Consider the following 27,953-nt stretch of genomic DNA (forward strand, 5'->3'; position numbering starts at 1 on the left):
TATACTTCCGGGGTCAAAGGTTACACGGTTTTCCCGGGAAATTTCGCTCTGTCTGCAGTCAGCATTGTACTGGTAACAACATTGTAAGTACGTTTTTTTTTTTTACTTACATAATCATCAACTGGTTCATTAATCGGTTCGGGTGATGTTTACATCTTTTGTCGTATGTTAATAGTATGATAATATGACGGAGATTTAAATTTAACTTTTAGTTGTTAGTTACGGCTAGATAACGACGTTTATGAGGATCATCACTTGAGTCACGATCTTCCGTGGCCAGTCATTTAGCCTATTTTAGTCATAGACTACAGTCTAGGATTTTAGTTAACGGTATAGAGTTCGTCAATACATTCGTCAGTTAAGGCTGTCATTGTAACTTGGTTGGTGAATGTGAAGCTGGTTTCAGTCATTTAAAGTCCACTCTAATTGTGCTTTACTCGACTACAACTTTATCTACACTGTAGTTATTTGTATATGATTTCATAAATCTTTATTGCTTGTGCAAGCCTTAACCATGAAACTCTCACAGTCGCTTGACATCCTAATGGCACAGTATCCCCCTTAAAACAATTGTCTTCTTGTAGTTCAAGTGGGCAGTCAAGAGTCACACCCCTTTTTATTCACAATTAACAAATAAAAACCTTTCTGTCCTGTAAGGTCATTCAGCTGCCAGCCATGGAAAAAGTAACAGAGAAAGTTCTCCTAGAAAAAGCTACTCCCAAAGCAACACAACTTGAACAGATAAAAAACCTAAAGTAAGTAACATCTTTATTTTGCTTTTGACTGCTCTGTATTTCTGAAAATATATTACCTGTTACTCAAATGATTTGTTTATTTACTTAGTTGTGGCATAGTTAAAATTGATTAAAATTGAGCACAAATTGAGTTGATGGTGTCTCTTTCAGTCTGTCGCGACTTGGATTAAAAGACAAAGATTTGCCAGTGCATCTTCTGTCGAGGCTCACCAGTTTGGAGAAGCTGGACCTCTCTGGGAACATGTTGCTGGGGATGCCCGCGGGGCTCTCTCTCCCCTCCTTGCGAGTTCTGGACTGCTCCAACAATGACATGGAGGATATCGCCTCTCTTCAGTCCTTAACAGCATTGGAAGAGCTTAGTCTTGAGGACAACTTGTACCTCACTGTAAGAATCATATTTTAAATGTTGTTGTAGTAATACTCAAGCTGTTATTCACAAAGCGGTCAAGAATGTGCAGTAATGGTATTAGTTTTGACGATCCTCTATCTCTGTATGTTCACTTTTTAGCTGAATGATCAGCATAAGGCCATATTCCTCCTGCCCAAGCTGAGAATTTTCAATGGAAAAGACATCGGCCCAATGGCTAATCATATCCGGCATGTCACCAGCGGGATCCTAATGAAAAGAGTAAGGCTACGCAGAATTTATCCAGGATTTGGTATCGGTGTTGTTGCTCAAAGTGTACATTTCTTTACCTAAAGGAATCTTTAAAAAAATGTTTTAAGTTAACATGTGTCTGTTGCGTTTCCCTAGGTTGTTGAAATCTGGGAGGGAAGTTTTAAACTTCCTAATCCACCAACCACGGAGAGTCTGGCCAAAGTTGAGAAAAATTTTATCAACGATGCCTGCTTTCGAGTCAAATATGGCCCCAGCTCTTTGAGTCTTTACACAAAATGGAGGGTAGGTGTTTTTAAAGGGATCTTAGCAGCAAACAGATGTAGGTGAATTACATGTGTGTATGTTATGCAAATTATGTGAAGTTATGTTCACAATCAATTGCTTTATTGTGTATTTATGGATTTTATGCTCTCCAGGTTGAGATGATTGCAAGAGAATACTTCCACTCACTCATTCCAACAAACGTTAAGGATACCCAACTCAACAAGGACACTCAAAACAGACCCAATGATACCAAGGAGAAGGTAATAAAGGAATTATTTGTCTTAGGCTGTCCAGATTGACACTATAACATAATAATGACTACGTATTTTATCTCATTGGCTTTCTCACAGGTTATTCTCACTCCAGTTAAGAGAAAGATGACAAATGTTGAAGCTGAGAGCCAAATACGATGTACCCCAAAGAGAGTTAGATTGTCTGCTCAAACTCCCACAAAGGACAGTCCCCGAAAATCCAGCCGGCTTCAGAACACCCCTCAGAAGGCTGAGAATGCCCCAGCCAGTCCTCTCCAAAGTACTGTGAGGAACTTGGCCACTCCAACAAAGCAGCAGAGGTGTAGCGCGAAGGAGAGCGTGAAACCGACCACCCCACAAAAGAGGCAGACAAGAACCCATTCTAAGATAGAGACTGACACCCCTCAGGAAACCATCAAAACCATCTCTGAGGTGTCAATCGCTTGTTATTTCCCTTCCTGCATTTGAAAAGGGACAGTGAAACCAGGACGACCTCTCAGTCTGACATTATAGTAGTCTCTGTTATGCTCACACGTATCTGTCTCCTCAGCATTTGCATAGTGATGGCTTTTGATTGGTCATTAATGGGGGTCTTTACTCTCTGTTGTTCTAGGAACCGGTGTGTCTGCAGCCCCTACACGTCCTGCAGTGCCACAGCAAACAGGACGACCACAACGACTTCAAAACCCAGCTCTGGGCCTGTGCCTTCGAACCTGCGGCAAACAAGAGTGGTCAGTGCGGCTAGTCTCAAAAGACAGTGGTCATAAAATTCCATGTAGAAATGGCTTTGTTTTCATCTTCAGTTCCTAAATACTTCGATTGTTTTTTTGAGTTGGGGTGGGTACAAAGTACGATTTATATTCTATAACTTGTGGTTTGCACGTACATTTCTAGATGGCGGTAACCTGGAGAGCACGGTAGCCACCTGTGGAGGCGAGTCTGTGTGTGTGATTGACTGTGAGACGGGCAGTGTACTGAAGAAATATAAAGTCCCTGGCGAGGTTTGACCACCAAATTCCGTTTGCATTTCCTTTCCCCAGCCACTAGGTGGCATCTGCAGCCTCTCTTGCACAGCATCTGTAGCATTTCATGAAGTTTTGTCCCTGTGGTATTTCATGCATCCTCCAGGAGTTCTTCTCTCTGGCGTGGTCAACATTGCTGATGTCTTTGAAGAATAGCATGCCACGCCACTGCAGCATTTTGGCTGCCGCCGGGAAAAGGGGTGCGGTGAAACTAATTCACCCGAGGGCCAACTTGGCGTTTGGAGAGTTCCGAGCGAGCCGACGAGCCATCTCTATCATCTGCTTCAGCCCCCAACAGAGTAGCTACCTTTTCAGTAAGTGTATAGGAGAGCCACCATTAAAAAATACATTGTATTGTGGAAGTGTGTGCATATTTAACCTATTCATAGTTGTAATTATAACTGGGTATTTCAAACAGATACTATGTGTTGTAGGTTCTTAGGTTGTTGCTATTGTAATGCAAAAAACTAAATAAGCATTTGCATAATCTCTAAATAAACATGAACATGAATTTGGGGGCAGCCGTGGCCTAATGGTTAGCGCTTTGGACTTGTAACCGGAGGGTTGCCGGTTCGAACCCCGACCAGTAGGCACGGCTGAAGTGCCCTTGAGCAAGGCGCCTAACCCCTCACTGCTCCCCGAGCGCCGCTGTTGTTGCAGGCAGCTCACTGCGTCGGGATTAATGTGTGCTTCACCTCACTGTGTGTTCACTGTGTGCTGAGTGTGTTTCACTAATTCACGGATTGGTACAAATTGGGATAAATGCAGAGACCGAATTTCCCTCACGGGATCAAAAGAGTATATATACTTATACTTAACACCTGAATTTTTCTTTCAGCTGGGGCATATGATGGCAAAATCTCTATGTGGGACATCGGTGGCATAGACTCTGATTACAATTTTAAAGTCAGGTGAGCTGGGAATGGTTATTGTTCATTTAGAATTAAATCACCATACTTACAGTTGTCCGTCATTCCTTTTGATGCTACCATATTACAGATGATTGTTTGTAAGCAATTAAGGTTGACTTTGTGTGTGTGTGTGTGTGTATCAGTCAGCTCTTGGTCCTAGAGGCCTCCTCCACGCCACTTCACCTCGCCCTGCCTGCATCTTCTGCAGATAAACATCTCGTTGCAGCCTGTGATGACGGTCTACAGTGCTTCAACATTCAGCTCAATACAAATGTACAAAAAAGGTGAGGGTATAAGTTATACGGTATGTCTAAATTCAATAAAATTATGATTTTTTTTCTTCATATACCAGTAATAATACTCCATATATGTTTAAGCTGAGGGTCTTATTGGTAGCGAAGTGTTAAAAAATGACTGATGACTGAAAATATTCACTCCATGCTTTGACTCAAATAGTATAGCTTGTAGACTGGAATGCTAAAATTGTGCACTGCTAACTGGCTTGTTATGTATCATTTCCTTAGGACAATGCAGATGGAGATCACATTTCCTGTTTATGAGAAGAAGGACAAAACAAACAACTTCCGTACAATTGATGGTTTCTGTTTCCTGTCAGATGATGTTGTGGGTAAGTTCACTGAAAGTTCATGTCCATGTCACATATGAAGGCTTCAGAGGAAATGGTCATAGTAAGTCATAATTCTAAACATTTACTGTAATTCTTATGTAAATATGATTATTTGTCTATTTGGCCTTTATTTTAGTAACACCCGACACAATAGGTGATTATTATAACAAATATAAACAATATGCATTATTGTCAGTAAAATGCTTCTTTCTTGCTATTTGTGATCAAACTGTACAAGTTGACTTTGGTAATGAGCAGCAGGTCCTGGTCGCTTGCACCATTAGTTTAAAAAAGTTATTTATGTCCTTCTCTGAGTTCAGTCATCTGAGGTGGCCCAGGACCTGCTGCTGATTCTGTGCACCAATGCACCAATGTTACCCTTTTCATTGCTTTGACTTTAGTAGTAATGATTGACTTTTCTTGTTATGATAATACAAACGGAAGTGGGAGCTGTCTAAACATAAAATTATCAAATCAATTTAAATCATGCAAACACTTGATTTGAAATGTGCATCCTGGAGTGGGCTACTTCTGCCCTGGGGGCTTATTGGCCATCCCCTGTGCAGCGCTTATGCCAAATCAGAGCAGCGTTCCTTTTTAACACTCTCTTCCTGTGCTCAACCAGCCTCCAAAAGCCACATGCAAGGCTCCATCTATCTCTGGAGCTGGAGCAGAACTCTGGCTTCGTCCTCTGGTAGAAAGAAAGTGTCCGCAGCGATCCTCGCAGAACTGCAGTGGTCTAACACAGATGTCCCCTACCTATCACTCAACACCTGTCCCAGTAAGTCCCTTCTCTTGGCCTATAAGAGTAGTGGTGTTTTCTGGAAGGATGATGATGTTGTTGTTTTTTTGTTGTTGTTTTAATTCGACTATGCAGTTAATTATTCTGCTCCTTTATTTCTGCTCCTTTATTATCAATTCCTTTATGTTTTAAACAATTTTAACTCTTATTTAAAAAGAAAAAAAAAAATATATACATTGAAACTCTATTAAAATGTACACACATGTACACAGAAGTTTAACCAGCCATAGATGGCGATATTTCGTTGTGGAACAGCTGGGACATGCTGTTCGGTTTAGAGCTAAACAGGTTGTACGAGCTGTCTGAAAAAAAGGTTCTGCCTATTTATCTCTATTGTCTATATCAATAGCTATAATCTTATAGGATTAGGATTATGATATTTTTTAGGATTATGGTATGGACATTTTTTGTGCTTTATTTTACTTAGTTCAGATAAGCAATAGGTGAAGCTAAAGACCCACATTATAAATTAAAGGTATGCGAAAGTAAAGCTATGTGTCCTTTGAACCAGACAACTTTTGTAGGAAGCAGACCTACAGCTCTGGAAAAAATGAAGACCACTCCACATTTTCTGATGTCATTCTAATGAGTTGACATTCATATTCAAATTTGCAGTGGTCTCTTAATTTTGAATATGACCGTCAACTCATTCGAAAGTCACTCAGCAACTGCAGGATGACATCAGAAAAATGTGCAGCAGTCTCTTCATTTCTTCCAGAGCTGTATGTCCCATGCATCACCCTCCCCCCGTGGCACCCTCCAAATATTGCTAAAGGTTAATGTATGGCCTCTGTAGAACTAGTTTGGCAAGCTCTGTCTGGAGCACTGTATGTCCTCATGAAGTTTTAAGGCTTTGCATTTCAGAGTAGTCAAGTTTCTCTTGTTGTATATTTCACTCACTTTCACCCTCTCCAGGTCATGGTTTTGTAGTGTGCGGCGATGAGAAGGGAAGACTATGGACGTACCACTTGACAGAGGAGATGAAAGCCAAATTTAAGAGTGGAAAACCTATTCCCACAACAGAGGTACAGTCTGTCTTTAAATGAGCTTGCCCACATTACAGATGTTGACTGCAAGTCATTTTTATACAGTAAAGAAATTAGGCAATCCTTTTTGCATTGACAGTCATCGATAACTGGCCTACACAAGGCACTGGAAAAAGAGTGGTATATCTGAGGGTGACCATAAAAGGAATAGCCCTCATCATTTCTGGCTCACTATCCATGTTTACATGGACACTTTTAATCAAATTAGAAACGGATAACAGCTCAATCGGAATAGAAATGCTCATATAACGGGAATAAAAATGCCTGATCCGATTAGAATTATTTCTGATTGAACATCCATGTAAACGGTCAATCAGATTGCCTGCTGTATCCTCTCAAGGAAAAGTAGGCAACAACGCCTATTCTGAAAAAAGTTTCTAAAGCTTTTGAGAGCGCCTGATTGGAATAGAATGTAAACAGTCGCCATAGTTTAATCGGAATGACAGAAAGACTGTCAATGTAAACCCACCTACTGTTGTTGTTTTCTTGTTGCAGGTTCTTGAGTGGCCATCGCCTGTCAGAGCTGGACTTGGTGCGGTGGAGGGCCCTTCAATTAACTCGGTTGTAATGAGCCAGGACCTGCGCTACCTGGTTGCTCTCAGTGACAGGAACATGGTGGTGGTGTGGAAAAGTGTTGTATCCTGAGAAATTGGAAGACTTGATACAGCCTTGATAACATCCTCTTACACACACACACACACACACACACACACACACACACACGTGTGTCATAGGCTTTTTTCATCATTCAGTGGGAAGTTGGACCACAAAGAATTAAAATGAAAAATGAACAACTTTTAAGAACTCGGGGAAAAAGACATTGGTCTCTATTCATGGAGAAATTGATCTTGACTAATGCTGTGTGGTGCAGCAGTTATAATTATACAGCATTTCTGTGAATATCGTTTTTTTATAAACGGCAAAGCAGTTAGAATGAGAATGTACAGAACTGCACAATGTTTGAATGCAGCTCACATTGTACATTGTGTTAAGGAGTGTATTTGCTCAGATACACCCAATAAAAATGTCATATCATTTTAATCTATCATTTAATTTTTGCAACCTTTATCCCTCTATTGTTGCTACAGATGAAACATGTAGCACTTTACTTTTTTGCTTTGCGAAATTTTATACAAAATACGAAACCATTTTCTTCATCTGAATAAAATACAAATTACAAAATACTATTTTGTATTTGAAATATGTAGAGTGGTCATTCTACTGAAACTGCTCTTCTGTCTGGGACTGAAGCATTGAGAGTAGCTAAGTCCTCTGCTCAGTCATCAGTATTAATTCTACTAGATTTATCTGCAGCCTTTGATACTGTTCATTTTTTTTTCCATTTGGCTGTTGATTAATTTGACATTATTGTTTATTATTGATATTCTCCTTAATGTAGTCTTACCATGTCATTGTTTTTATATTATTGATTGAATGGACATTGAATGGACATTGAATGGACATTGTTTTTGTATTTGTGTGTCGCTTTGGACAAAGGCGTCTGCCAAATCCATAGCCATAACCATAGATGTATCATAAGGACAGGACCAGTCGGAGGCTACATTCATTGTTTTCTACTTTTATGATGTCATCACATGATCAAAAATATTGGTTTTACCAAAAATATATGGCAGTATTTTTTAAGTAGCCTACAAAAATGCACACCTGTAAAACATTTTGATACAAAATAAGAAGCCATTTTACAAAATTCTAAAAATACTTTTGTATTTGAAATACATATTTTGAAGACTTGTAGGCCTGTCATTAATACTGCCCATCCTTGTATCAGACCATGATCGCTAGTATTTTTCAAACCAACAATGCCAGTGTTTTCATTTCAACAAACATAAAACGAAGTTAACTTGATTGACGAGATGGGTGGCATCCAAGCTTTAAAAAAGACTATCTGCAAGCAAACTTGTGGTGTATGCACGGTGCGAACAGTGTGTCCTAGGCTAGGGGGAGGGTCATTTCCTCTCTCCTCCTCCTCCTCGAACATTGATTGGATGGCTTCACAGATGGCTCTCCTGACAAACAACGATTAGCCCTCCCTTTATCCAGATGCTTATTCTCTTCTGTATCATTCGGTTAGCTTGCTGGCTATGTGATTTGAGTCTGATACGTGCCTCTGTGCACGGAGACGGCCTACATTTGGGATGACATTGTAAATGGGCAGCAGATACATTTCAGGAAAGGATAACGACTGTTGTCGGCAGGCACAGCTCATCAAAACTACTTAACATCAATAACAAAATGCGGCGACGAGTGACCGCAAGAGCCATCGAGATGCTGGGTTGTGGTACAGTCGCCAACCCAGCAATGTCCAGGCAATTACTTGTTAGAACAATAAATATCAATCCACCTACTGTGGGGAATGGAGCAAATGAAAGATTCCGATCCACGTCTTCAATGCAAGGATATACGGAGCTAGCTAGGGAAAGGTCCAAAACCGTTACTTCGTTTTACAACCAGTCTGCCATCGACATATCAGCTGAAAAGGTAAGGTATCACCGAAATACTATCACTAGATTAGCAATGCTAGGTAGCTAGCTATCATAGCCAAAGCCATAATTAGACCTGAACGAGTAGTATCGGATACAGTTATGTGATTGGTGTTGTTTACGTGGTTTAGACTACGTTTAATTACGAATGTTAGCTGCTACAACGTCAACGTTGTAGATTAGACTTAACGTTGCTGTTAATTCATCCGGAAATCAGTTAAAACTTTGACGAGGGGCCATTGTTGTAACGTTACGTTAACCTAGCTTTATGGCTAAAGTTAGGCCCCTTCCTTTTATTTATACGGTCACTTAGCCGTCCTTACCAGCCAGTTCCAGTTCCAGTAGCAGCTAACGTACCAGACAGGTTTTTGCTAGTCAGATAGTTAACTGATTAGACTAGGTTTCTTGTAAGAGTGGTCGCCCTGCTAGCTATCCGCACGATAGCTGGGTCGATAGCAAGAGAGAAATACTGAACGTCAACTTTCAAGTGACTGTCATGTCATGAATGGTGTTTTGATGAACATGATGTGGCCATTAACGCAAACCGTCATTTATCATGTCATATCGTTAACATACTTTGTCATAAACAACGTAACTTAACTCAATTGTATTTAACATGCAAGGTTTTATCATTTAACATGCACCTGTACAATAAACATAGTTGTTTGTTAAGACAAGCAAACGTGTTGGACTTCTAGTTGTCTAATATTGAGAGCCAGACATCTGCGGTACCGATGAGACGCTGTCTAACGTTACAAACATTTGGGTCATACCAAGGTCAAAATCTTGACTACCCACCTTCAGGGTACTCGAATGCCATGCAGTCAGTTTGGGCACTATTTTTTGGCTGCCTACTTTATGCTAAGGGACTACGAACAAGGCTCTGCGTTGAAGCGACATCTGAAACATGTGGTATTTCTTTTTATTTCCTACTTTGCAGGCTTCTGTCAGACTTACTCCAACCACCCTGCTGTATGCTGGAAAATCTCCAGATGGACATCATGTCCTGGTAATTACACACAGTTGCTTCTTCATGCTCTTCACTTATAACACAAACACTAGCAACATGTTTTGGCACCTCAGTAACTATCAAGGCTATGCTATCTTTAAACTAAGATCTTATTTATCAATCAAAGTTATGGTGACGTATATTTATTGTGCCATTATTTGCTGAGACAGACAAATTAGCCAGGCTTCCTAATGACAAAACATGGGGTTGTAAACATCAGTGTAAAGAGAAGCATGGGACTCCCATTATTTTGGAAACACACAACAAACAAAATGTACAAATCTGTAATAAGATGATAGAAAATGGGATTAAATGATCAAAACATCTCAATGCAGAATGCTGTATGCTGTTCTATCTAGCAATCTAAAGGAACAGTTGAAGAGACCTGCCCATGTGCACATCACCTGTTTACTTGAATGTATTACCTCTGAATATGACCTTGAGAGAGATGGTGGAGCTGATGTGGGTAAAGCCTAATGCGGTCCTTTTGTGTTTGTGTATGTCCAGAGTAGTGCCAAGTACCTGCAGAAAGAATTGCCTGTGCGCATTGCACACCGCATCAAGGGATTCCGCAGCCTTCCCTTCATTATTGGCTGCAACCCCACCATTTTGCAAGTGGTAAGTGGGCGAGGAAAGTCCTAATGTTTAATGAAGTAGTGATATGAATCAACGAGAGGATGTCAAGTCAAGGTGAACAGAGATACAACTTTGGTACTGACAAACAATGCTGATGGAGAAAAGGATGGTAAATTCATAGTTTGAAAATAATATAAATGTTGTGAAAGAGAATCCTTTAGAATCCTTAAGGGAAAAACACTGCCCATCCATTTTTGTCATTGTGTTTCATTTAGAAACCTAAAAAGTGATGTGCTCATTTGTAGAGTGCCTTTAGGTGGTCACATGATACTCACCATCAGAGCAAAACATGGTTGCAACACTGTTATTGGCAACTCATGGTCTATTCCTGACTGAGTCAACAGAGTCTTTATATATCCATCCAGAAAGTGATGCACTGTTATAAAGAATGCTTATTTGAAACATTCCATTTAACTCTTATTTTTAAACTCTGTCAAAATCTACTAGATTATTCTTTGGTATTTTCTTCTGAGAGTGAGGAAGTCAGGTGGAACACAGATACTGCACCAGTTAGAGCACGGTTAAGTGTGTGTGTTGAAAAGAAAGTTCCCACAGTTGTTGTTTTTCTTACAAAGCCTGTAACCGTGTAGGAGAAAGCCCTTCCCCTCCCACTACCCTCTTTTGAAAGTCTTGTCTGTCTGTGAACTTTTACCCATATTTGAACTAAATTGCAGCGGAGGGAATTGTGGTTGTTAGGTAGGGTCAGTTTTCGGGTTTCCAGTTGCACCGAAAAGGAAGATAACAGTCAATCAGTTATGTAAGAAAGTAAAGGTATTAAAAAGGACAAAAAAATCATTCTTTCCCATAATTCTAAAAATAAATGATCAGTTTATAAGCAAAAAAAACCCCAAGTAACACATAATCCCAAATCCCAAGTAATGTATAAGAAATAATTTTCTTGAAGAACCCATGGAATGGACAATGATGATATAGTGACTTCGGCTTCCAGTTTCACATGAGCATGTATTGCTCAAGCCTGTCTTTCCTTTCCTTTTTTTTTTCTTTTCTGGAAATCCCAAAATATGCTGACAACCGTAGCCACATGGACAAGAATTATGGCAGGGGCCAGAAACAGGGGGCTTGTCTATGAGAGGGTGCTGCTGAGGTCCAGCTGTCTTAAGGCCCTGGGTTACTAGAATGTGCAGAGACTCCTATTTACCTTGAGTGTTTTTTATCTTTATTTCTTCCAGCATGAACTATACATCCGGGCGTACCATGTACTGAGTGACTTTCCACTGGTGAGTTTAAATATATATATATATTAGTTAGACATTTAAATAGACATTTAAATATATAACATATACAGTATATGTCAGTCCCCTTGTAACAAGAGAATAAATATAATGCACACACATCAGGACATGGAGAGTTCTGGCTGATGTGCTGCATTTAGACAAGAGATTCAGGCCTCAGACGGTCATAGTATTTACATGCTATGAAAATATCATAATGAAAACAAAAGTATTTCAGAAAGTCTACTTCTGGCTAGAAGTATGCTAAAAGTATTGTTTTTGTGGCTTTTCTGTCAAACATACTTTTCTACTTACAGTAACTCAGGCTTTTTTCTGTTTCCTTCTCTCCGTTTCCTTCTATGTGGTAGATCAAGGACCAAGAGACAGAGTCTCGTTACAGTAAACTTGTGCAGCAGCTGCTCGACGACCACAAAGATGTGGTCACCATGCTGGCCGAGGGCTTCAGGGAGTGCCGTAAGCACATCCAGGTGAGGCCGTTAGTTTGGTGTTCCTCTGTGCTCTGTTTGGGTGAACTGGCTTCTTGTGTGTGTCTGAAATCTGATATATGAAGTCTGTTTTTGTGTGTGTCTGATATCTGAAGTCTGTCTTTGTTGTTTTGGTTTCTGCCAGGATGAGAACCTGGTCCGTAATTTCTTAGACACCACTCTGACCTCTCGCCTGGGGATCCGTATGTTGGCCACGCACCACCTTGCCCTGCATGAGGATAACGTAAGTTGCGCTCCAGCATGTGATGCTGCACTCTCTGCTTCATGCTTCGTGCCTCTTAGGCCCGGGCTACATCAGGCCCGCGGCTGAAGCGCTCTGCTCGCAGAGAATAAAAATAGTATTAGAAGACTGGTCTAATTTTTTCAAACGTACGCGCCGCTATCGCATCTGGTGTAGCCATTTCCATTGACTACGATGGAAGCGAATTATTGCGCTTAAACAGGCTCCGCGAATGACTTCAGTTACGTGCCTGGTGTAGCATCCCTGTAACAGCCTCTCCTTGGCCTTTACTTGTCAGACTGCCTGCATATAACATTAAAAACACATGCAGATTCTACTGCAAATCAGTTTTTAGTGCCTGGTGTTTCACCTTGGAAATGAACGGCTCATTTTATAGCCCTTGCCACCTGCTTCAGTGATGTAAGTGGCTGGTAAGTCCAGCCAAGTAGGCCACCAATATTTTTATATGACCCAATTATACAGTCTATATATATAAACATGAGAGTAGGGTCCCAGATACTATTGCATGACTCCACAACCTCAGGCGCCACTCCAGGAGATAACTCTGGCAGTCTATAAGTTCTACATTTCCAGACAGTCGACTTCTTGGCAAGAGCTAACTGGTTTCTATGGAACGCCATTATGAACATGCTGCCTGCAGCTGTTTTTTTGAGCACTGAAACTCTAACCCAGCGAATGCTTACTCTTTCTCCTAGCTTGTTCCTGAGTTCAGGAATATTTTATTTTGATGTTTCATTATCCTCATGTGTGTGTAAGTTGTGTGTTTTGTCCATGTGCTATAGTGTTGGCCAGTGGCTTTGTGGCACATGGTTCTTGTTTCTATTTCAGCCTGATTTTGTGGGGATCATCTGTCGACGACTGTCCCCCAAAAAGATAATTGAGAAGTGGGTGGATTTTGCCCGGTGAGTGTCCTCTTTCCCCTGCACTGCTGTAGATCAGGCTTGACTTCCTCCTCAGTGACCGTTTGATTGTCCTTCCAGCCAGTGGCCAGTGATAAGCGTCTGTTCTGGGCTCAGTCTAGCTTTGTCACCATAGCACCACCTCTGAGCTTATCACCGCTGTCTTATCACTACTTATCAGGTTTGTCAATGGTAAACTACTTAGGCTAGATGGAGAAAAGGGAGGTTCCATTGACTGAAGGATTTTTGAGATTGTGACATGAGGTGATGGCAGATGGATTTAATGACACTTCTCAAAGTTTTTGTGCACATTGGAAAAGACCAAAGAATTGTAGCAAAACCTGCACAGTATCACCTTGTTTTGAACTCCGCAGACGGAAGTACCTAAGATGGAAATGTTTGTTTTGGCTCCATTACGCCAAGGTTGATATTGACCAATCTATCTGGGCCATATCACAGTTATGTTCTGCGTCAGTCAGCTGATACAGTTAATCTCAAAATATTTTGTACATTTTATGTTTAGTGTTATGTACAGATTTCTCAAACTACTGCTACTAATACTGCTGCTACTGCGGCACAAACCTGTTGAAACAGACACTCTAAATGATTTGACTTGACATGAAATGGACAGGAGGACACAGAGAAATCTCCAGAAGGCCTCTGACAGCTAGGGTTTCTAAAACAGATATTAGCTCAGCTCGCTGCTGCTGACCAAGTGCACAAACTCGCATGCTGTTCTGCTAAGACTCTCTAGGAATGTGCAGCTGACCAGCCCAGCTCTTTTTCTCTGCTCCTCGCTGTCCTCCAGCCATGCTGCACTGCACTCCCTCCAAACAGGCCCTGTCTGAAAGGCTGGCTGCGCTAGAACAATGGCGCTGAATGCAGACCACCCACCCCACCCCACCCCACCCCACCCCACCTCTACCCCAGTCATGGGGTCTCTGGCTCAGTGACTGGCCTCACACCCCAGTCTCCCACTGCTTTCACAACGTTAAACAAAACACCAAATAGCCAACTGAATTTTGACCAATTTAGTAATGAATCACTAGTTTGTTGCTCTTCTGTTCCCTAGTCCCTCTGAGCGTGTAGCTCCACTTTTAAGAGGTCGAGTGTCACTGGGTAATGAGCGGAGTAACACACTGACTGTACGCCTACTTACATAAGCCAGGGTTAGGACCAGAGGAAGGGTTATGTAAGAACACACTCCATACATGTGCCATTCCCCCTCTGCTCTTCCTTAAGGGCTCTGTCATGTGCACACTGATTTATTAGTTTGCTACTCACTGGTGGTTCATACACATGGACATGTAGTACTGAGTGTTTCCCTCATTTTTCCTTTGGTTCTGAAATGCTGTAGATGAAGCTATTGATGGTTGATGCATGACATTGTCTCTTATGCTGTGTCTTATGTTGCATTACTTGGGTTATGTTAAACCATCCTTTAAACAACTGTTAGCATTGCAATGTAACATACTGGATGACTAATTTGACCCTTGTTAGTTCTTCTGCCTCTGTAGACTCTGGACAATAATGAACTTGAACTTGAGTAAGGATTTCATGTCGCGTAGGGGAACTCTCGTTACACATTCCTGGTGCTTACATAACACAAGCAGAGTTAGACCAGTTGCGTGGAAATGCCTCTTGGTTTTTATGTAAGGGGTCTTGACCTGAGGGGCCTCTCCGCCACGCTTGCCTTTACCAACATGCCTTCCCTCCCCTGCAGACGCCTCTGTGAGCACCAGTATGGCAACTCCCCACGTGTCCGCATCAACGGCCATGTGGCGGCCCGCTTCCCATTCATCCCCATGCCCCTCGACTACATCCTGCCTGAGCTCCTGAAGAATTCCATGAGGTACTGGCATCTCCAGGAATCCATTCCCTCCCGACACCCTCTAGCCAAGGCTCCTCTCTGTGTCTTCCTCTATTAATGCATCTGTGTACACTTAGGGCCACCAAATTGTGTATGTTCATGGTATTGAGAAGACCCTTTTATCCAAAGCAACTTACAACATTAGAATAGGCTAGTTGTCTTAAAACTGACTTAAAGCTACAGTGTGTAGGATTTAAGACAATTTGTTAGCAGAAATGGAATATAGGTTTAGAAATTATGTTTTTATTGTTGTATAATTGTACCTGTAAATACCTGTAAATATGAACCCTTGTGTTTTCATTATGTTAAATAAGCCCTATATGGTAGGGGTGTACCGGTACACAAAAATTATGATTCAGCACTCTGTGTTGAAGTCACGGTTTGGTTAATTCTTGGTACATTATGCCTGTAAGTACTGCTAGCCTAACATTCACTGACAATATTGGTAATGCTCAACACATAAGCAGGAATAGTATTTTGAAAAGGTGTCAAATGAAATGGAATTAAATTCATTAACTAAACTGACATATTTAATATGTTTGTGTGGGAACCTAAATTAGAAATATCCTCCGCACAGATATAAGCCGGTTGCGTAATGCGGGGCTCTTCTTGGATGCACTAAATTAGGTGATGAAGTAGGCGACTGCCGAACTCGGTGCGCTGGATGTAGACATAATGCATTGCATGAGCTGAATTCCCACGTTCCACCTGTGATCCATCAGTCTCTCTGTGAGATAGTGAACAGTGTTGTTGACGGACTGGTTCTGGTCGGTTCCTGACTAAAATGAGATGTCAGTCAGTAATACTCCTTTAATGGGCACGTTACACAAGGCCTGGAAATATTTGGTGGCGGCCAGTTGGGCGGCCTTTCATCCAGTTGGCCAGAACTGGCATTGCAGCCTAAAGGGAGGAGAAATTCTATTGTCACTGCTAAGTGTGGCGTGAAGGGGCAAGGCCGTGAGCTGACTGGACATAATTGTTACCCCAGTGAGTGACAGGACTTGCTGTCATCTTGTAATTGTTATTTCCCTGTTTTTTTTTTCTCCGTTGTTGTTTAGTCAATGCACCTTTTTTTCTTGATTCACTGTTTCCCTTTTTTGTTGTTGTTGGTTGGCTGGCTGCAAGGTAATCAGTGCGTATTCTGCCGTGTACATTAATGTTTAGCCAGTTGAGAATCATGCTCTTGTTTGCATGCTTGCATGATTGCTGCTATTACGGTCAAAGTAACCAGAGATCAAAAAATGTCCTGACATGAATTGCTTTGCTCGTGTCACAGTGACCTCAAGATATTTCATTCTTGTCAAGTGTTCCGTATCCTTGGCAGTAGTTATATGCGTGTTGTCATTTGATTTTCCATGGCACTCATCCAAAGTTTGAACTGTGCTCTACATTTGTCTCACCTCTGACCTACTTTTAACAGCGTTTGTTTTTATTTTGAACCTTCAAAAGTTTACACGAAGCAGAACAAATGGTGTCTGAAGTTTCTTTTTCAGTCTTAGTCATTTCTTCTTCCCCATGGCTGTTTTTTGTGCGTCTCTGTGTTTAAGCGTAGCACTAAAACGGATTAGATTTGTATCAGAAAGAAGTTGCTCTAGCCCCTCAGGGGAAGGCTGTTGCTTTGGGAACACGAGGCTGTTGATGAGCGGTTTTGAAAGCCATCCTGACTCAGCCCTGGCAGTGAAGAGATGCTCTCTGTCTTTCTTCTGTGCTCAACTGAACACCATGTTCTTGGCAGGAGGTCTTGGCCTTAAAAAGCTTTTTGGCGTGAGTCCAGTGGTGTTCCTTCTGGAATAGCAGCCTCACAGTGACCCAGAAGACAAAAGGCACAGGCACCAGCACCCTGCTCTGCCACGTTCAACTTTTATGTCATTGCTCTGGTGTCCTACCTTGTGCAAGAGAGCATTAATAGTTTTTTGCCTGACGTGTCTGCAGTTATTATTTTTTTGTATTATGCACCGGCCTCATCCCGATGCAACAAACCATTCATGCACATTCTAAACACATTGTGAAATCATTCACAGCAGATTCAAAATCTGAGGAAAGACTGATATTGTGATAGTGTTATTGTAGAAGAAAACAAATTAAAAAATATTTTTGTGACCGCTCAGTAGCCACACCAGTGTCTTATGCCAAAGTCCAAAGCCAAAGCATCTGAGCCTAACCCTTTTTAATTGTTATTCCCAGAGCCACCATGGAGAGCCACCTGGACACACCATACAATGTGCCTGATGTTGTGATCACCATTGCTAACAATGAGACCGACTTTGTCATCAGGTGAGTACAGTAGCTAGCCCCCCTCATGCATACTGAATGTAAGCACTGAAATGCATTAGCGGGACACCAGGCGGCTCTCTGTGAAGCGGCAGATGTGTGGAGCAGACAGGATGCCATGGAAACCACTTTTTGTTTCTGCGTTCCAAGCACAATCAGCTTGTGGCACTAACACGCCTGCATGGGGAAGTATAGGTCCCTTGTTTGCGCTGTGTAAATTTACCCACGCTATAATATTTGCTCTTTCACTGACCTTGTCTGTTTACTATTGAGGTCCCTGACTGGAAGCATGTTTTTTCTTTCAGGAAAGAATTGAGCTTGATGATTGGATGATTTCTTTCTTAATCTGAAATTTAAGGAAATGTATTCTTGTCGCACATTCTTAGTGGATGAGGGATAAAACTTCAAATTGGACCATAATTATAGAGCATAAGCTCCACCTGTGTAATTCCTCGCACAGCTTTCCACAGATACTTAATGGGTGATTTTGAATTTTTAAACATTGACCACTTCTACAGGGGCGTAGCCAGGATTATTTTATAGGGGGGGCCAGCTGGGTCCAGACTTTTTATTGGGGTGGCACTTGGGAATCAAAACTACTATTTGAAAACTACTCAAAAAGTTTTGAAGATTAGGATAGCCTATTTTAATAATGGCAATAAATTGTGCAAAGCCAACACTGATACACAGGTCAGTTTGTTGGCCACTCCAACATATTTTCCATAAATAGGTCAATGCCAATAAAAAATATTATGATAATGCACCTTACTTAATCAGTTTTATTCAAATGATGTTAATTCAAAGAACAATAATAAATATTACAAATATTGTATGTATATATTTGATCTCATACTGATGGCCAAACTATATTCTTTCTGATATCCACTCCAAGTACTTGTCTGTAAGTAACATGGCTCTGAATTAAGAAATTAACCCTTAGAACCCTAGACTGTTTTAAGGGCTTTTTCACTACCTTAGAAACATTTATCCTGGTCAATGTAAGTGCCATACACACATGCTATATATTGTTTTTTAATCTAGTCTAGGCTACCCAGATCTGCCACTATTTCATGTATTAATACTTGCATTGATTTCATTTTGATTTTTAAATAATAAAAATACAAAACGTGTATTATAAAAATTCTTATATTTTGACATGTATCTCACCACTGCAAGCTGGCACATGTGTGCATAGGGCAGACTGTTCTGAATCTGGCAATATCATTGCCATGGTGGAGGGATTCTCTGGGGCTGAGCAAATGTGAAAAATATTTGGTGTGTGCCTTATGGAAATAAATGTTTTTTTTATTATTATTTAGCCCTATGGCTACTCTATTTTTGGCCATTCTCACTACCTTTAGTTATAAGCAGTTATCCTGGTCATTGTAAGTGCCATTTACACAGTAATGAAAAATGCCCTTTCTGCGCTCCATATCTGTGACACGAACTGATCTGACCTGACTGAACCCGAGTTTGCATGTTCTGTACACTCATGATGATTCTAAAACAACTTTTTACTGCATTGTCATGAACAAAGTGAAGGCAAAAAGGTGTTTCTTTGTCGAATAAATTGGGATGCAATGTGAGTCTCGAATTGGATGCCATGCAGGAATTTGCTAGGATCTCAAAACCGGATTATGAACATGCTTTGCCATAGAGAAACACATGATAGCGTTGGATTATGAACATACTTTGCCACCACAACACACAAAAACGTGGGGTAAGTCGAGCTATATGAAGTTATTATTTTGATGTCATTTCGTCTGTTTTATAGCCCAGACGGATGCACTTGGTATCAAATCATAGCTCTGTGTCTCCTCTTTCACCTGAAATGCGTGCCATATCTATCCGATCACGGGTTCGTGAGTATAGGCCTAATTCAAACGAGAGTAGGCTAATGGGTGTGCAGCGTTGGTTTTTGTACATGATTTTATTTGGCAGTCACGTCGTTGTCTGTTTTTATAGCCCAGAAGGAACGACATACTTGGTACCAATAGATAGCCCTGTGTCTCCTCTTTCTTCTGATATGCTTGCCATATCTATGCGATCACGGGTTCGCGAGTAATTCAAACTAGAGTAATGGGTGCGCAGGTGAACTGTAAATATGAATCAATTTTATTTAATTATATGATATTTATTTATATTTTCATACTTGATAGCACAGACAAGTGTTTAGTCTCGTTGGAAAGCCCCACTTATGCTCTGTCACGGAATTAAGGTTTCATCTCGCTGCGATGAACAGTTCCGGAGCAATGTAACAAAGAATTCAGGCAAAGCAGCCTGCCTCTGCCTGACCAGCTATGGCAAGAACCACACGCAGTCAGCAAATTATGTATTTATAAAGTAGCCTAGGCTAGGCCCTATTAGCCTACCTGGAGCCATCTGGAGATATGTGCCTAATATGCTTGCATTTCACCCAAATTTTATTGAAATATTCTTGTAACAGCGTTCCCGCGGGCATCCGATTATTTTTGATCAGCCCCACACATCAATGTCAGAGCCTAGGCTACCTAACAAGGACAGCCCAACGCAGCTCACTTGGCTATGATTCGTGACACATTCTAGCATCTTATTAGCATTAATGTTCCAACTCATCAACTCACCTGTTACTGAGGTTAAGTAGTAGGCTAGCCTAGTCTACTGTCAAGTGTTTTTAACAGATGGCTTGAGTTGTCCCGCTGCTGCTGCTGCACTAGGCCTACTCACGATGTGATCAGAACCGTAGGCTACACTTCCTGACTGGGCCAATGGTCATAGATAGAGTGCAGTAATTGGTTCAGTCCCTGCTTTGCAAAGTGTTGTCGAAAACGGCAGCAATTCTTTTTTTTTTACTTTTCACTGAACGGAGCTGGGGGGGCCAGCAGGGTGGCCAAGCTTTGACCAGTGGTGGCCGTGGCCCCCCCTGGCCACCACGTAGCTCCGCCCCTGCACTTCTAGCCTAGCCTGGGAATACCCATAAGAACTTGGTATACGGCCTACAAACAAACGTTTAACTCCAGAGGAAAATGCGCATTCAACTTTCCAAATAAAGAAACCTCCACAAATAGGCTACAATATAACGACTTGAGTTACTTGCTATGTTTACATCCATTCCAATCCATTTGTCTGCAACGTAGCCTACAACATCTCTCTTTAGAAATATAGGAACAGCTTACTATGCGTAGCATGCAAGAATATCCCCAAGAAAAGTTTGAGAACCTGTGGCCTAAAACAATATGATTGCATACAGGTTGCATGTTAGATCTGAAGTGAGATGGGTCGCGATGGTCTGTCATTTTTAAAAAGTGGGTCCCCAGAAAAAAGGTTTGGGAAACACTGCTCTAAACCACCTTCTAAAAACAACTGTATACTACTGTTTACACTGCATTATATCTTTTGCCCTGTCTATGCACCTACTTTGTATATCACATTGCACTTTTTCTGCTTTTTTGCACTTCTGGTTAGACACAAACTGCATTTCATTGTCTCTGTACTTGTACTCCGCACAATGACAATAAAGTTGAATCTAATCTAATCTAATATAATCTAGAATTTAACACTGATGGCATGCATGCAGTCATAAATGCTGAAATCACCTTGAGAGAGCGTAGACATGTGTAGCTGACCTCCCACTCTAAAGAGTACATGAATGTGATCCAGTCTGCTGTGATTGATGTACAGGATATCTGACCGTGGCGGCGGCATCCCTCACAGTATCCTGGAGAAGGTGATGGACTACCACTTCAGTACCGCAGAGGACAGCGCTCAGGACCCTCGCATGAGCAACCTCTTCAACAACATCACCAACAGCGGGCCTCAGTCAGGTCCCATGCATGGGTAAGAACATGTCTTGTGCTTTGACGAGGACGCTATCTTTCTATCTGTCTTTTCATCTGTCTTATATCTTTTGCTTAAACTATACTAGGCTGTTCTAGTCCATTGTTTATATTGTGCTTTTATTGAGGAAGCAGTGTTAGTCTTGTATCTTGTGCATTTATAGAGCAAGCTGTTTTAGTCATGTCTTGTACAAAGTTTATACCTGATGTATGTGTATATCCTGTCTGAATGCATTTTCTGGATGTAAAGCATTTCGAGAGAAGTCGCTTTGGACAAAAGCATCTGCAAAATCCCATAACCTCAGGCTAATGCTCCTCTGTGCTGCCCCTCAGCTTTGGCTTCGGTCTCCCTACCTCCCGCGCCTATGCTGAGTACCTGGGGGGCTCCCTCTCCATCCAGTCCATGCAGGGCATCGGCACCGACGTCTACCTGCGCCTGCGCCACATCGACGGCAAAGGAGAGAGCTTCAGAGTCTGAGAGGAGGGCGTCTGCCCCCTACGGTCGAACAGGGCTGGTTACAGCAGTTTGCTTGAAAGGGTTTGAGCTCGGCCACGTCAGACTCGTGTCTGCACACTTCACCCCATCTTAACGCCCTGAGTGGTTTCAGCGTGGCCCAAAGCCTTTGCCTCCCTGCCTCTGGGTCACCTTGCTCTTTATCCATTCTTTTGTTGTTGTTGTTTGTTTTGATTTTGGTATCTCAATAACGTGTCTCTGCCACAGCATGCAAAGCATTTTCTTGAGGTGGGAGGGACAAGAAAAGTGTTCTATAATACTCTCGTTCACTGTGTTTTTAAACTGAAAAAACAAAACAAAACAAAAACAGCCTTCAGCCTTAACGGGGGGGTAGATGGCTCGATAAGTGTCATACAACCCAAAATGAGTATTCCAGCGAAACCTCAACGGAGCTTCTGCTCCTCACACTCCAGAGGCTGTGAGATGCCGCTTGCCTGGACTTCAGCAAGCGATGACTTGCCTTAGGATTACGACTGATCTCATGAACTTTTTCAATCGCCTGGGCTGCTGTATAACCTCTCCCATGTCAAACTGATGACCTCCCTTCTCCGCCATATAAATGTGTGTACCTTTATGAGAACAGCTGGCAAATAGGAAAGCCTCATGCACTGTAACTAATGCTTGACTCGATGCCTAACCTGCGTAGGATTTGTTATTAAAAAAGGATCTGTGTAGCATTGTTTCTTTTTTTTTTATGTAGTCATTTTTCATGTTTTGTGACCGTTTCTCCAGACAACTAGGATCAAGAGTGTCAATATTTAAATTATGATTTTCTAAGTCGTCAGTAAGCTTGGGTTTTGTGGGTATGAAAAGGTCACATTCCAGAAAGGGCAATTCATTATTAATTTAGGAGATGGGCTTCTTTGAAAATGCTCTAATGATCAGAGTCATCAGAAGTGCATGAAGCTCTCCTATGTCTGTGGGTTTTTACTCTTTCATTTGTTTTTCACCCTGATAATTGTGCCCTTGTAGTTGCATTAAAACGGCCACAGGGACCTTTCATTTGTGTCAGTAAGCTTTTATGTGCCTCTTATTTTGTTTATTTTTAATGAAGGTCATACATTATCAGTGTAATGGTGATTACACCATTTTTTGTTATTTCGGTTGGTTGCATGGACTGCATGTAGTCAACAAGTGGTGGTTTGTTACACAAGTGTGCCCCCTGCTGGCCAAACTTGCGGAAAATAATGCCCAGATTGATTCTTTTGTTGACGGGCATGGTCTGTCTGTACGCGGTAGTTTTAAGTAACCGTTTCAGTGGTCATGGCAAAGGAATATAATCTTGTAAACGTAAGTTTATTCTTATGGCCAAGTAAGTGGCGTGCGCTTGGTAAATGATGTAGCAGGGAACATTGGATTTTGTTGAGTGCTTTTCTATAGCGGCCGTGTCCATTGTTTTGGGCATTATTAAACTCTGAATGAGAGCAATTCACTGTCTTGTTTTCATTTACTAATCCATATTACATATTTGGTTACAGTATTATAAAGGCTTAACATAAACCAAAGGGGTAGGCTATGCAGTAGGCCTATCCGTTACAAATTGATAACCTTTACAAAAAATGATAACCGCAATTTTGGCCTGTGCTGTTTGTTCAATCTGTCAGGTGCACACATGTTAACTGAAAGAGCAAAGTTGGTGAAAGAATGACGTCGATAAAGAGAAATTATAAACTTGATTAAAAAAATGATGCGTGTCACACCCGTGTCACGTGACATTGAGGATGTTAGGAGGAGGGTGTAAGTTAAGGAAATGTATTTCACTGCTTGTCCTGGCATCCGACGTTTCTTTTCAGAATTTTCACAGTTTCACTGGCATTAGCTCGTCGTCGTTGATGTAAATAATTGCTGAAAGTCGTGTTTTTTCAAGGTGAGTTGAGTTGAGGAGACATAGGCCTATGTCATATGTTGACAACGATTTTTAGGCTGCTAACAAATGCTAGCTGTTTTACGAGTTGAGGCTTGCTTCAAATTGAGCCATTTTGAATACGTAGTAATCATGGCGTAGTTAGTAACATTATTACCAAGAATAAGACGTTAATTTTAAATTCATACTAACTGATGATATCGGCCACAGTAGTGAGGCGCTCTTGGTCGTAACCTGAAATTTAGTATTTAACCAATGGTCCACAGATGCTGTGCAAGAGAATGCATCACAGGTAACAAGTGACATAATTAAGTCGTTTCCCAACAGCATCGTATCTCTAGAGCTTCCTCGGTAATAAATGAGCTTCTAATGTTAGCAAGGAATCTGACGTGGCACCACGACAGCGCTGGCTCTGGTGACATTAATTAAAATGCTCGCAAAATAGTCTAGTACAATCATTGATCAGTACACAATCTGCAAAAAGAATTGTCCTTTATCTGTGGAATGTTTGGAAACAACAGTGATGGAGTGCGTTTTCTTCCATTATGATAGCCATATTGGTTTAGTACGTGTCAATATGTTATGTGTCAATATATTCGCTTGAGAACTTGCGACGCTTAGAAGCTGTGGCTAGTCGGTCTCTGCCTATAGTTTCCTGATTTAATATGTAAATTGAAATGTCTAATTGTTAGCCTTGGATAGACAGCGTATATTTTGAATGTCACGCAACTTCCCTTTCCCTGTTCACTGTAGATATGTAATGAAAAACAACACACCTAAAACAGGGGAAGCCCAGCCAGGTAAGTGTAGCCATCAATGTTGTATGTGTATAACATTTCCACTGTCGAATTGTTTTGCTGGTGGCTATCCTCCATGACATGGCCATTTTTGTCCACAAGGGAATTCCTTTGGTTAACGAATTGCGATTGATGTCTCCCCTAGTTGCCATGAGCAGTGAGCTGAATGTACCAATGGGCTCCCCAGCTCCAGGTGCCTCAGAAAGACTTCAGGATGGTGGAGGAATGGATTATCGAGACTGGGTCCGCCGCAGCTATCTTGAGCTGGTAACATCAAATCACCATTCCGTCCAGGCATTGTCTTGGAGGAAGCTCTATCTCAGCAGGGCCAAGCTGAAAGCCTCAAGTCGCACTTCTGCATTGCTGTCTGGTTTTGCCATGGTTAGTCTTGTTTAACAACAATCTTTAAAAAGCAAGCATTTTTTTTAAAGTAATTTTGTATAGCAACATGAGGTATACCTGGAATTTGTAACTCAGTATGTTCAGAGCTCTTGCTGTATGGTGTTGCTGTTTAGGTCTGCTTTTATACAAATCCAGCACTTGTCTGGATTTCCTAGACACCTGTGGTCTTCATGGCTTCCTGATCTTATTTGCAGGTGGCCATGGTTGAGGTGCAGCTTGAAATGCAGTACAACTACCCGCGTTTCCTGCTAATCGCCTTCAGCGTGTGCACCACCGTGCTGGTGGCGGTCCACCTCTTTGCCCTGCTCATCAGCACCTGCATCCTGCCCAATGTGGAGGCGGTCAGCAACATCCACAACCTCAACTCTGTGAGCGAGTCGCCGCACGAGCGCATGCACCATTACATCGAGCTGGCCTGGGGCTTCTCCACGGCCCTGGGCATCCTGCTCTTCCTGGCCGAGGTGGTGCTGCTGTGCTGGATCAAGTTCCTGCCCGTGGACGCCAAGCTCTGCAAGCACAACTGCACCAGCACGGCGCCACAGCAGACGCACTACATCGGCTGGGAGGCGGCGCTGGCCTCCACCATCATCATGGTGCCTGTGGGCTTCATCTTCGTCATCTTCACCATCCACTTCTACCGCTCGCTGGTCCGCCACAAGACCGACCGCCACCATATAGAGATCGAGGAGCTGCACAAGATCAAAGTGCAGTTGGACGGCCAAGAGAGAGGCCTGCAGGCGGTCTGAGGTCAGGTCCCTGATTGGCCTCTGATTGGCCTCTGATTTGTGCCCACGGTCATTTCCTGTTCTTTATCCTTCGCCTTCTCTAGCGCCTCAGTCTGCCTCCCCTACGCCTGGGCTGGTTCAAGTAATCCCCACTATGCCTGCAGTATATTCTTTTGAATGCACTGCACTCTGTTACGTTTTGTGGAACCGTGCCGTGTGTCCACATGAGTTTACCCATGCTACTTGTGTGAGGTCTTGGGAGGACATATATATATATTTTTTTAACTTCATTTGATGGACGTTTACAGTTTACATCAAGGGCTATCTGACCTTTCTTTCAGGTTCTGATATATTTTCTGCATCTGTATTGTGCCACCGCTTACTCAACCTTTTTGCATCCTATTTCAAAGCCTTCAGTTGTTGATCATTCTACTGATCACCCCTTGATGGTATTTTGCCGGATAAACCCAAATTCAGGGTTTGTTCTTTAGTAGATAGTGCATAATACTGTAGTGTAATGTTTCATTCGCTGGTGAGGTAGCACTTCCATTTTGATATCCAGGAAGCGTTGCAGGAGGAAAAAAAGAGTATGGAAATTCCTAATTCTGCTCATCTGATGACCGAGGCTGTGTTTGAGAGCACTGCCAAGCATTATGCAAATGAATCCTGTTGTTTAAGCAGGCATATAATAAGCTAATTCAGTTCATTTGTTGAAAGGTCAATAGTGATTGTGCCCATGTACTTGTTCGATCTTGTTCGGCCCCACCCTTTGCAATTCCTGCAGTGTTTGTCTCCGCATCCCAGTTTTAATGTCAAATTGTGCTAATCAATTATATCAAGCTAGCTATGTACTCATTTTTCTATTACTATACTTTCCCAAAATGCTCTGTTCCCTCATATGGAATGCCAAATGCCACCCTGTGAGCACCACTTAAAATGGCAGCAAGAGCAAACTAATAATATCAAGGAACCTTCCTTTCTTGGATGGGCCTACCACATTTTTGCACACATTTAATGTTTGTGTCTTTTCAAATGGATGTTACATAGTCTGTCACAGCATCGGATTACATGTTTGTTTTTTGTTTTGTTTTTTATATATATTTTTGCTTTATGTGTCGTCAAGCACAAACTTCTAGAATGTTTCATCAGGGTTTCTTTCAATGTTTCTTTCGTGGTTGTTGTTACCCAGTGAATGTTGGAGGAGTATGAATAGTTGCATTGGAATTGCTTTTACTAGAAGAGACTCCGAATAACAACCAGGGTCAAATATGCTTTGTGCCATGACTTTTTATGGAAGTCTGTGTACTGCGGCTGATAATAAAATAAGTGAATGCCCAGGAGGGGCAAATTAATTACGGCTAAAAAACATAGTCAGTTTGTTATATTTACATTATGATAATAGATGATGTTTGGTTATGGCTGAAAGAGAGCCTTTGCCAGGTCATGTAAATAGGCTAACTGCTAAATCTTATTAATGTGGCCAAGTGAAGGGAATCTAATAGGAAGATGTGAGGAAGACATTCCAAAATTATTTGACCAGCCATTTGCCTACCTTATATGACTAAGGTGAGAAAATGGACAAGTGCACTTGTAGAGCAGTTGGACATAAACTGTGTCCCAATGTGTTGCCTCATGAATCATATTGTAAGAATGATAAAATAACCAAAATTAGCAAATTGGAAAGGTGCAGAGCAATTTCTATACTGGGTTCTCTCTATGCCTGTCATGAAATAAGTTCAGCTCTTTAACCACATGGTGCATTTGTGCCCTCAAAGTGCCAATAAGGTGAGTGACCAAATGAAAGGTAATTTACTGTGCTTATGGAGGACTTTACTTGCACTTTTCTTTGTTGAGGAAAATGACTCGTCAGTTTTACTATGCTGTAACATTAGGCCTTTTTTTTAAATATTGAATGCAACAGAAGAAAGCAGTACTTTTGCTCTGTGTAGGCTTCCTGTTTTCTGAGTCAACCTAATATTGAATTGTGATGCCGCATGCCTTTTTCTGTATTGTCTATTGCTGTCTGTTAAGTTATGTTCAATAAACACTGTATTTTGTTTATTTTCAGCTGTGATGTTTGTATCAATGGTGTTCTTAGCCAAAAATGCAATAAATGGTCAACTTCAGTGACCCCACACCTTACAGGTCTTTTTTTGATGTTGGGTAAACAGTGGGACAAGCTCTGCTGCCACAATTAGCAACAGTCTCCTTCTGTTCCCTGACCTTACTGGCAACCTCATAATCTGGCCAGCCCACCACCTCCCTGGGCCCCAAACAGACATGTTCTAGTGCCTCCCTCAAAGCCCTGTAATGTTCTAGAAGGGACCAGACTATCACAATCTAATCAAGCAGGCTTCCATTCCATTCCATTTA

General features: G+C 41.7%; 3 protein-coding genes across 4 annotated transcripts; all 3 read left to right on the forward strand.

Annotated features, from left to right (window-relative positions):
- Window positions 1-5: 5 nt before the first annotated feature.
- On the forward strand, window positions 6-7,340 carry lrwd1 (leucine-rich repeats and WD repeat domain containing 1). The gene is made up of 16 exons (XM_076274305.1): window positions 6-83; window positions 658-755; window positions 906-1,140; window positions 1,264-1,383; window positions 1,510-1,656; window positions 1,791-1,898; window positions 1,989-2,321; window positions 2,503-2,620; window positions 2,784-2,890; window positions 3,018-3,225; window positions 3,750-3,822; window positions 3,966-4,106; window positions 4,347-4,450; window positions 5,076-5,231; window positions 6,168-6,277; window positions 6,794-7,340. Exons 2-16 carry the CDS (start codon window positions 676-678, stop codon window positions 6,941-6,943), a joined length of 2,190 nt encoding a protein of 729 aa, XP_076130420.1. The 5' UTR covers window positions 6-83; window positions 658-675; the 3' UTR covers window positions 6,944-7,340.
- Window positions 7,341-8,360: 1,020 nt separating this feature from the next.
- bckdk (branched chain ketoacid dehydrogenase kinase) lies at window positions 8,361-23,220 on the forward strand. The gene is made up of 11 exons (XM_076274739.1): window positions 8,361-8,797; window positions 9,740-9,808; window positions 10,316-10,426; window positions 11,635-11,682; window positions 12,045-12,164; window positions 12,307-12,405; window positions 13,252-13,325; window positions 15,046-15,174; window positions 17,377-17,466; window positions 21,124-21,279; window positions 21,612-23,220. The coding sequence occupies exons 1-11, from the start codon at window positions 8,552-8,554 to the stop codon at window positions 21,754-21,756; spliced, it is 1,287 nt and encodes a 428-aa protein (XP_076130854.1). The 5' UTR covers window positions 8,361-8,551; the 3' UTR covers window positions 21,757-23,220.
- Window positions 23,221-23,522: 302 nt separating this feature from the next.
- Window positions 23,523-27,647, forward strand: orai2 (ORAI calcium release-activated calcium modulator 2). Of its 2 annotated transcripts, XM_076274740.1 has the most exons (4): window positions 23,523-23,659; window positions 24,410-24,456; window positions 24,599-24,834; window positions 25,050-27,647. In XM_076274740.1, exons 2-4 carry the CDS (start codon window positions 24,417-24,419, stop codon window positions 25,599-25,601), a joined length of 828 nt encoding a protein of 275 aa, XP_076130855.1. In that variant the 5' UTR covers window positions 23,523-23,659; window positions 24,410-24,416; the 3' UTR covers window positions 25,602-27,647. The 2 variants fall into 2 exon arrangements, with proteins under 2 accessions (XP_076130855.1, XP_076130856.1); XM_076274741.1 differs by lacking the exon at window positions 24,410-24,456 and having other exon boundaries at window positions 23,529-23,659.
- Window positions 27,648-27,953: the final 306 nt, after the last annotated feature.

The sequence above is a fragment of the Alosa pseudoharengus genome, unplaced genomic scaffold (genome assembly GCF_046254945.1).
Source record: "Alosa pseudoharengus isolate Yale_2024_CS ecotype anadromous, Long Island Sound unplaced genomic scaffold, YU_APseudo_1.1 YU_APseudo_1.1_scf_8, whole genome shotgun sequence".
Taxonomy (NCBI): Eukaryota; Metazoa; Chordata; class Actinopteri; order Clupeiformes; family Clupeidae; genus Alosa; species Alosa pseudoharengus.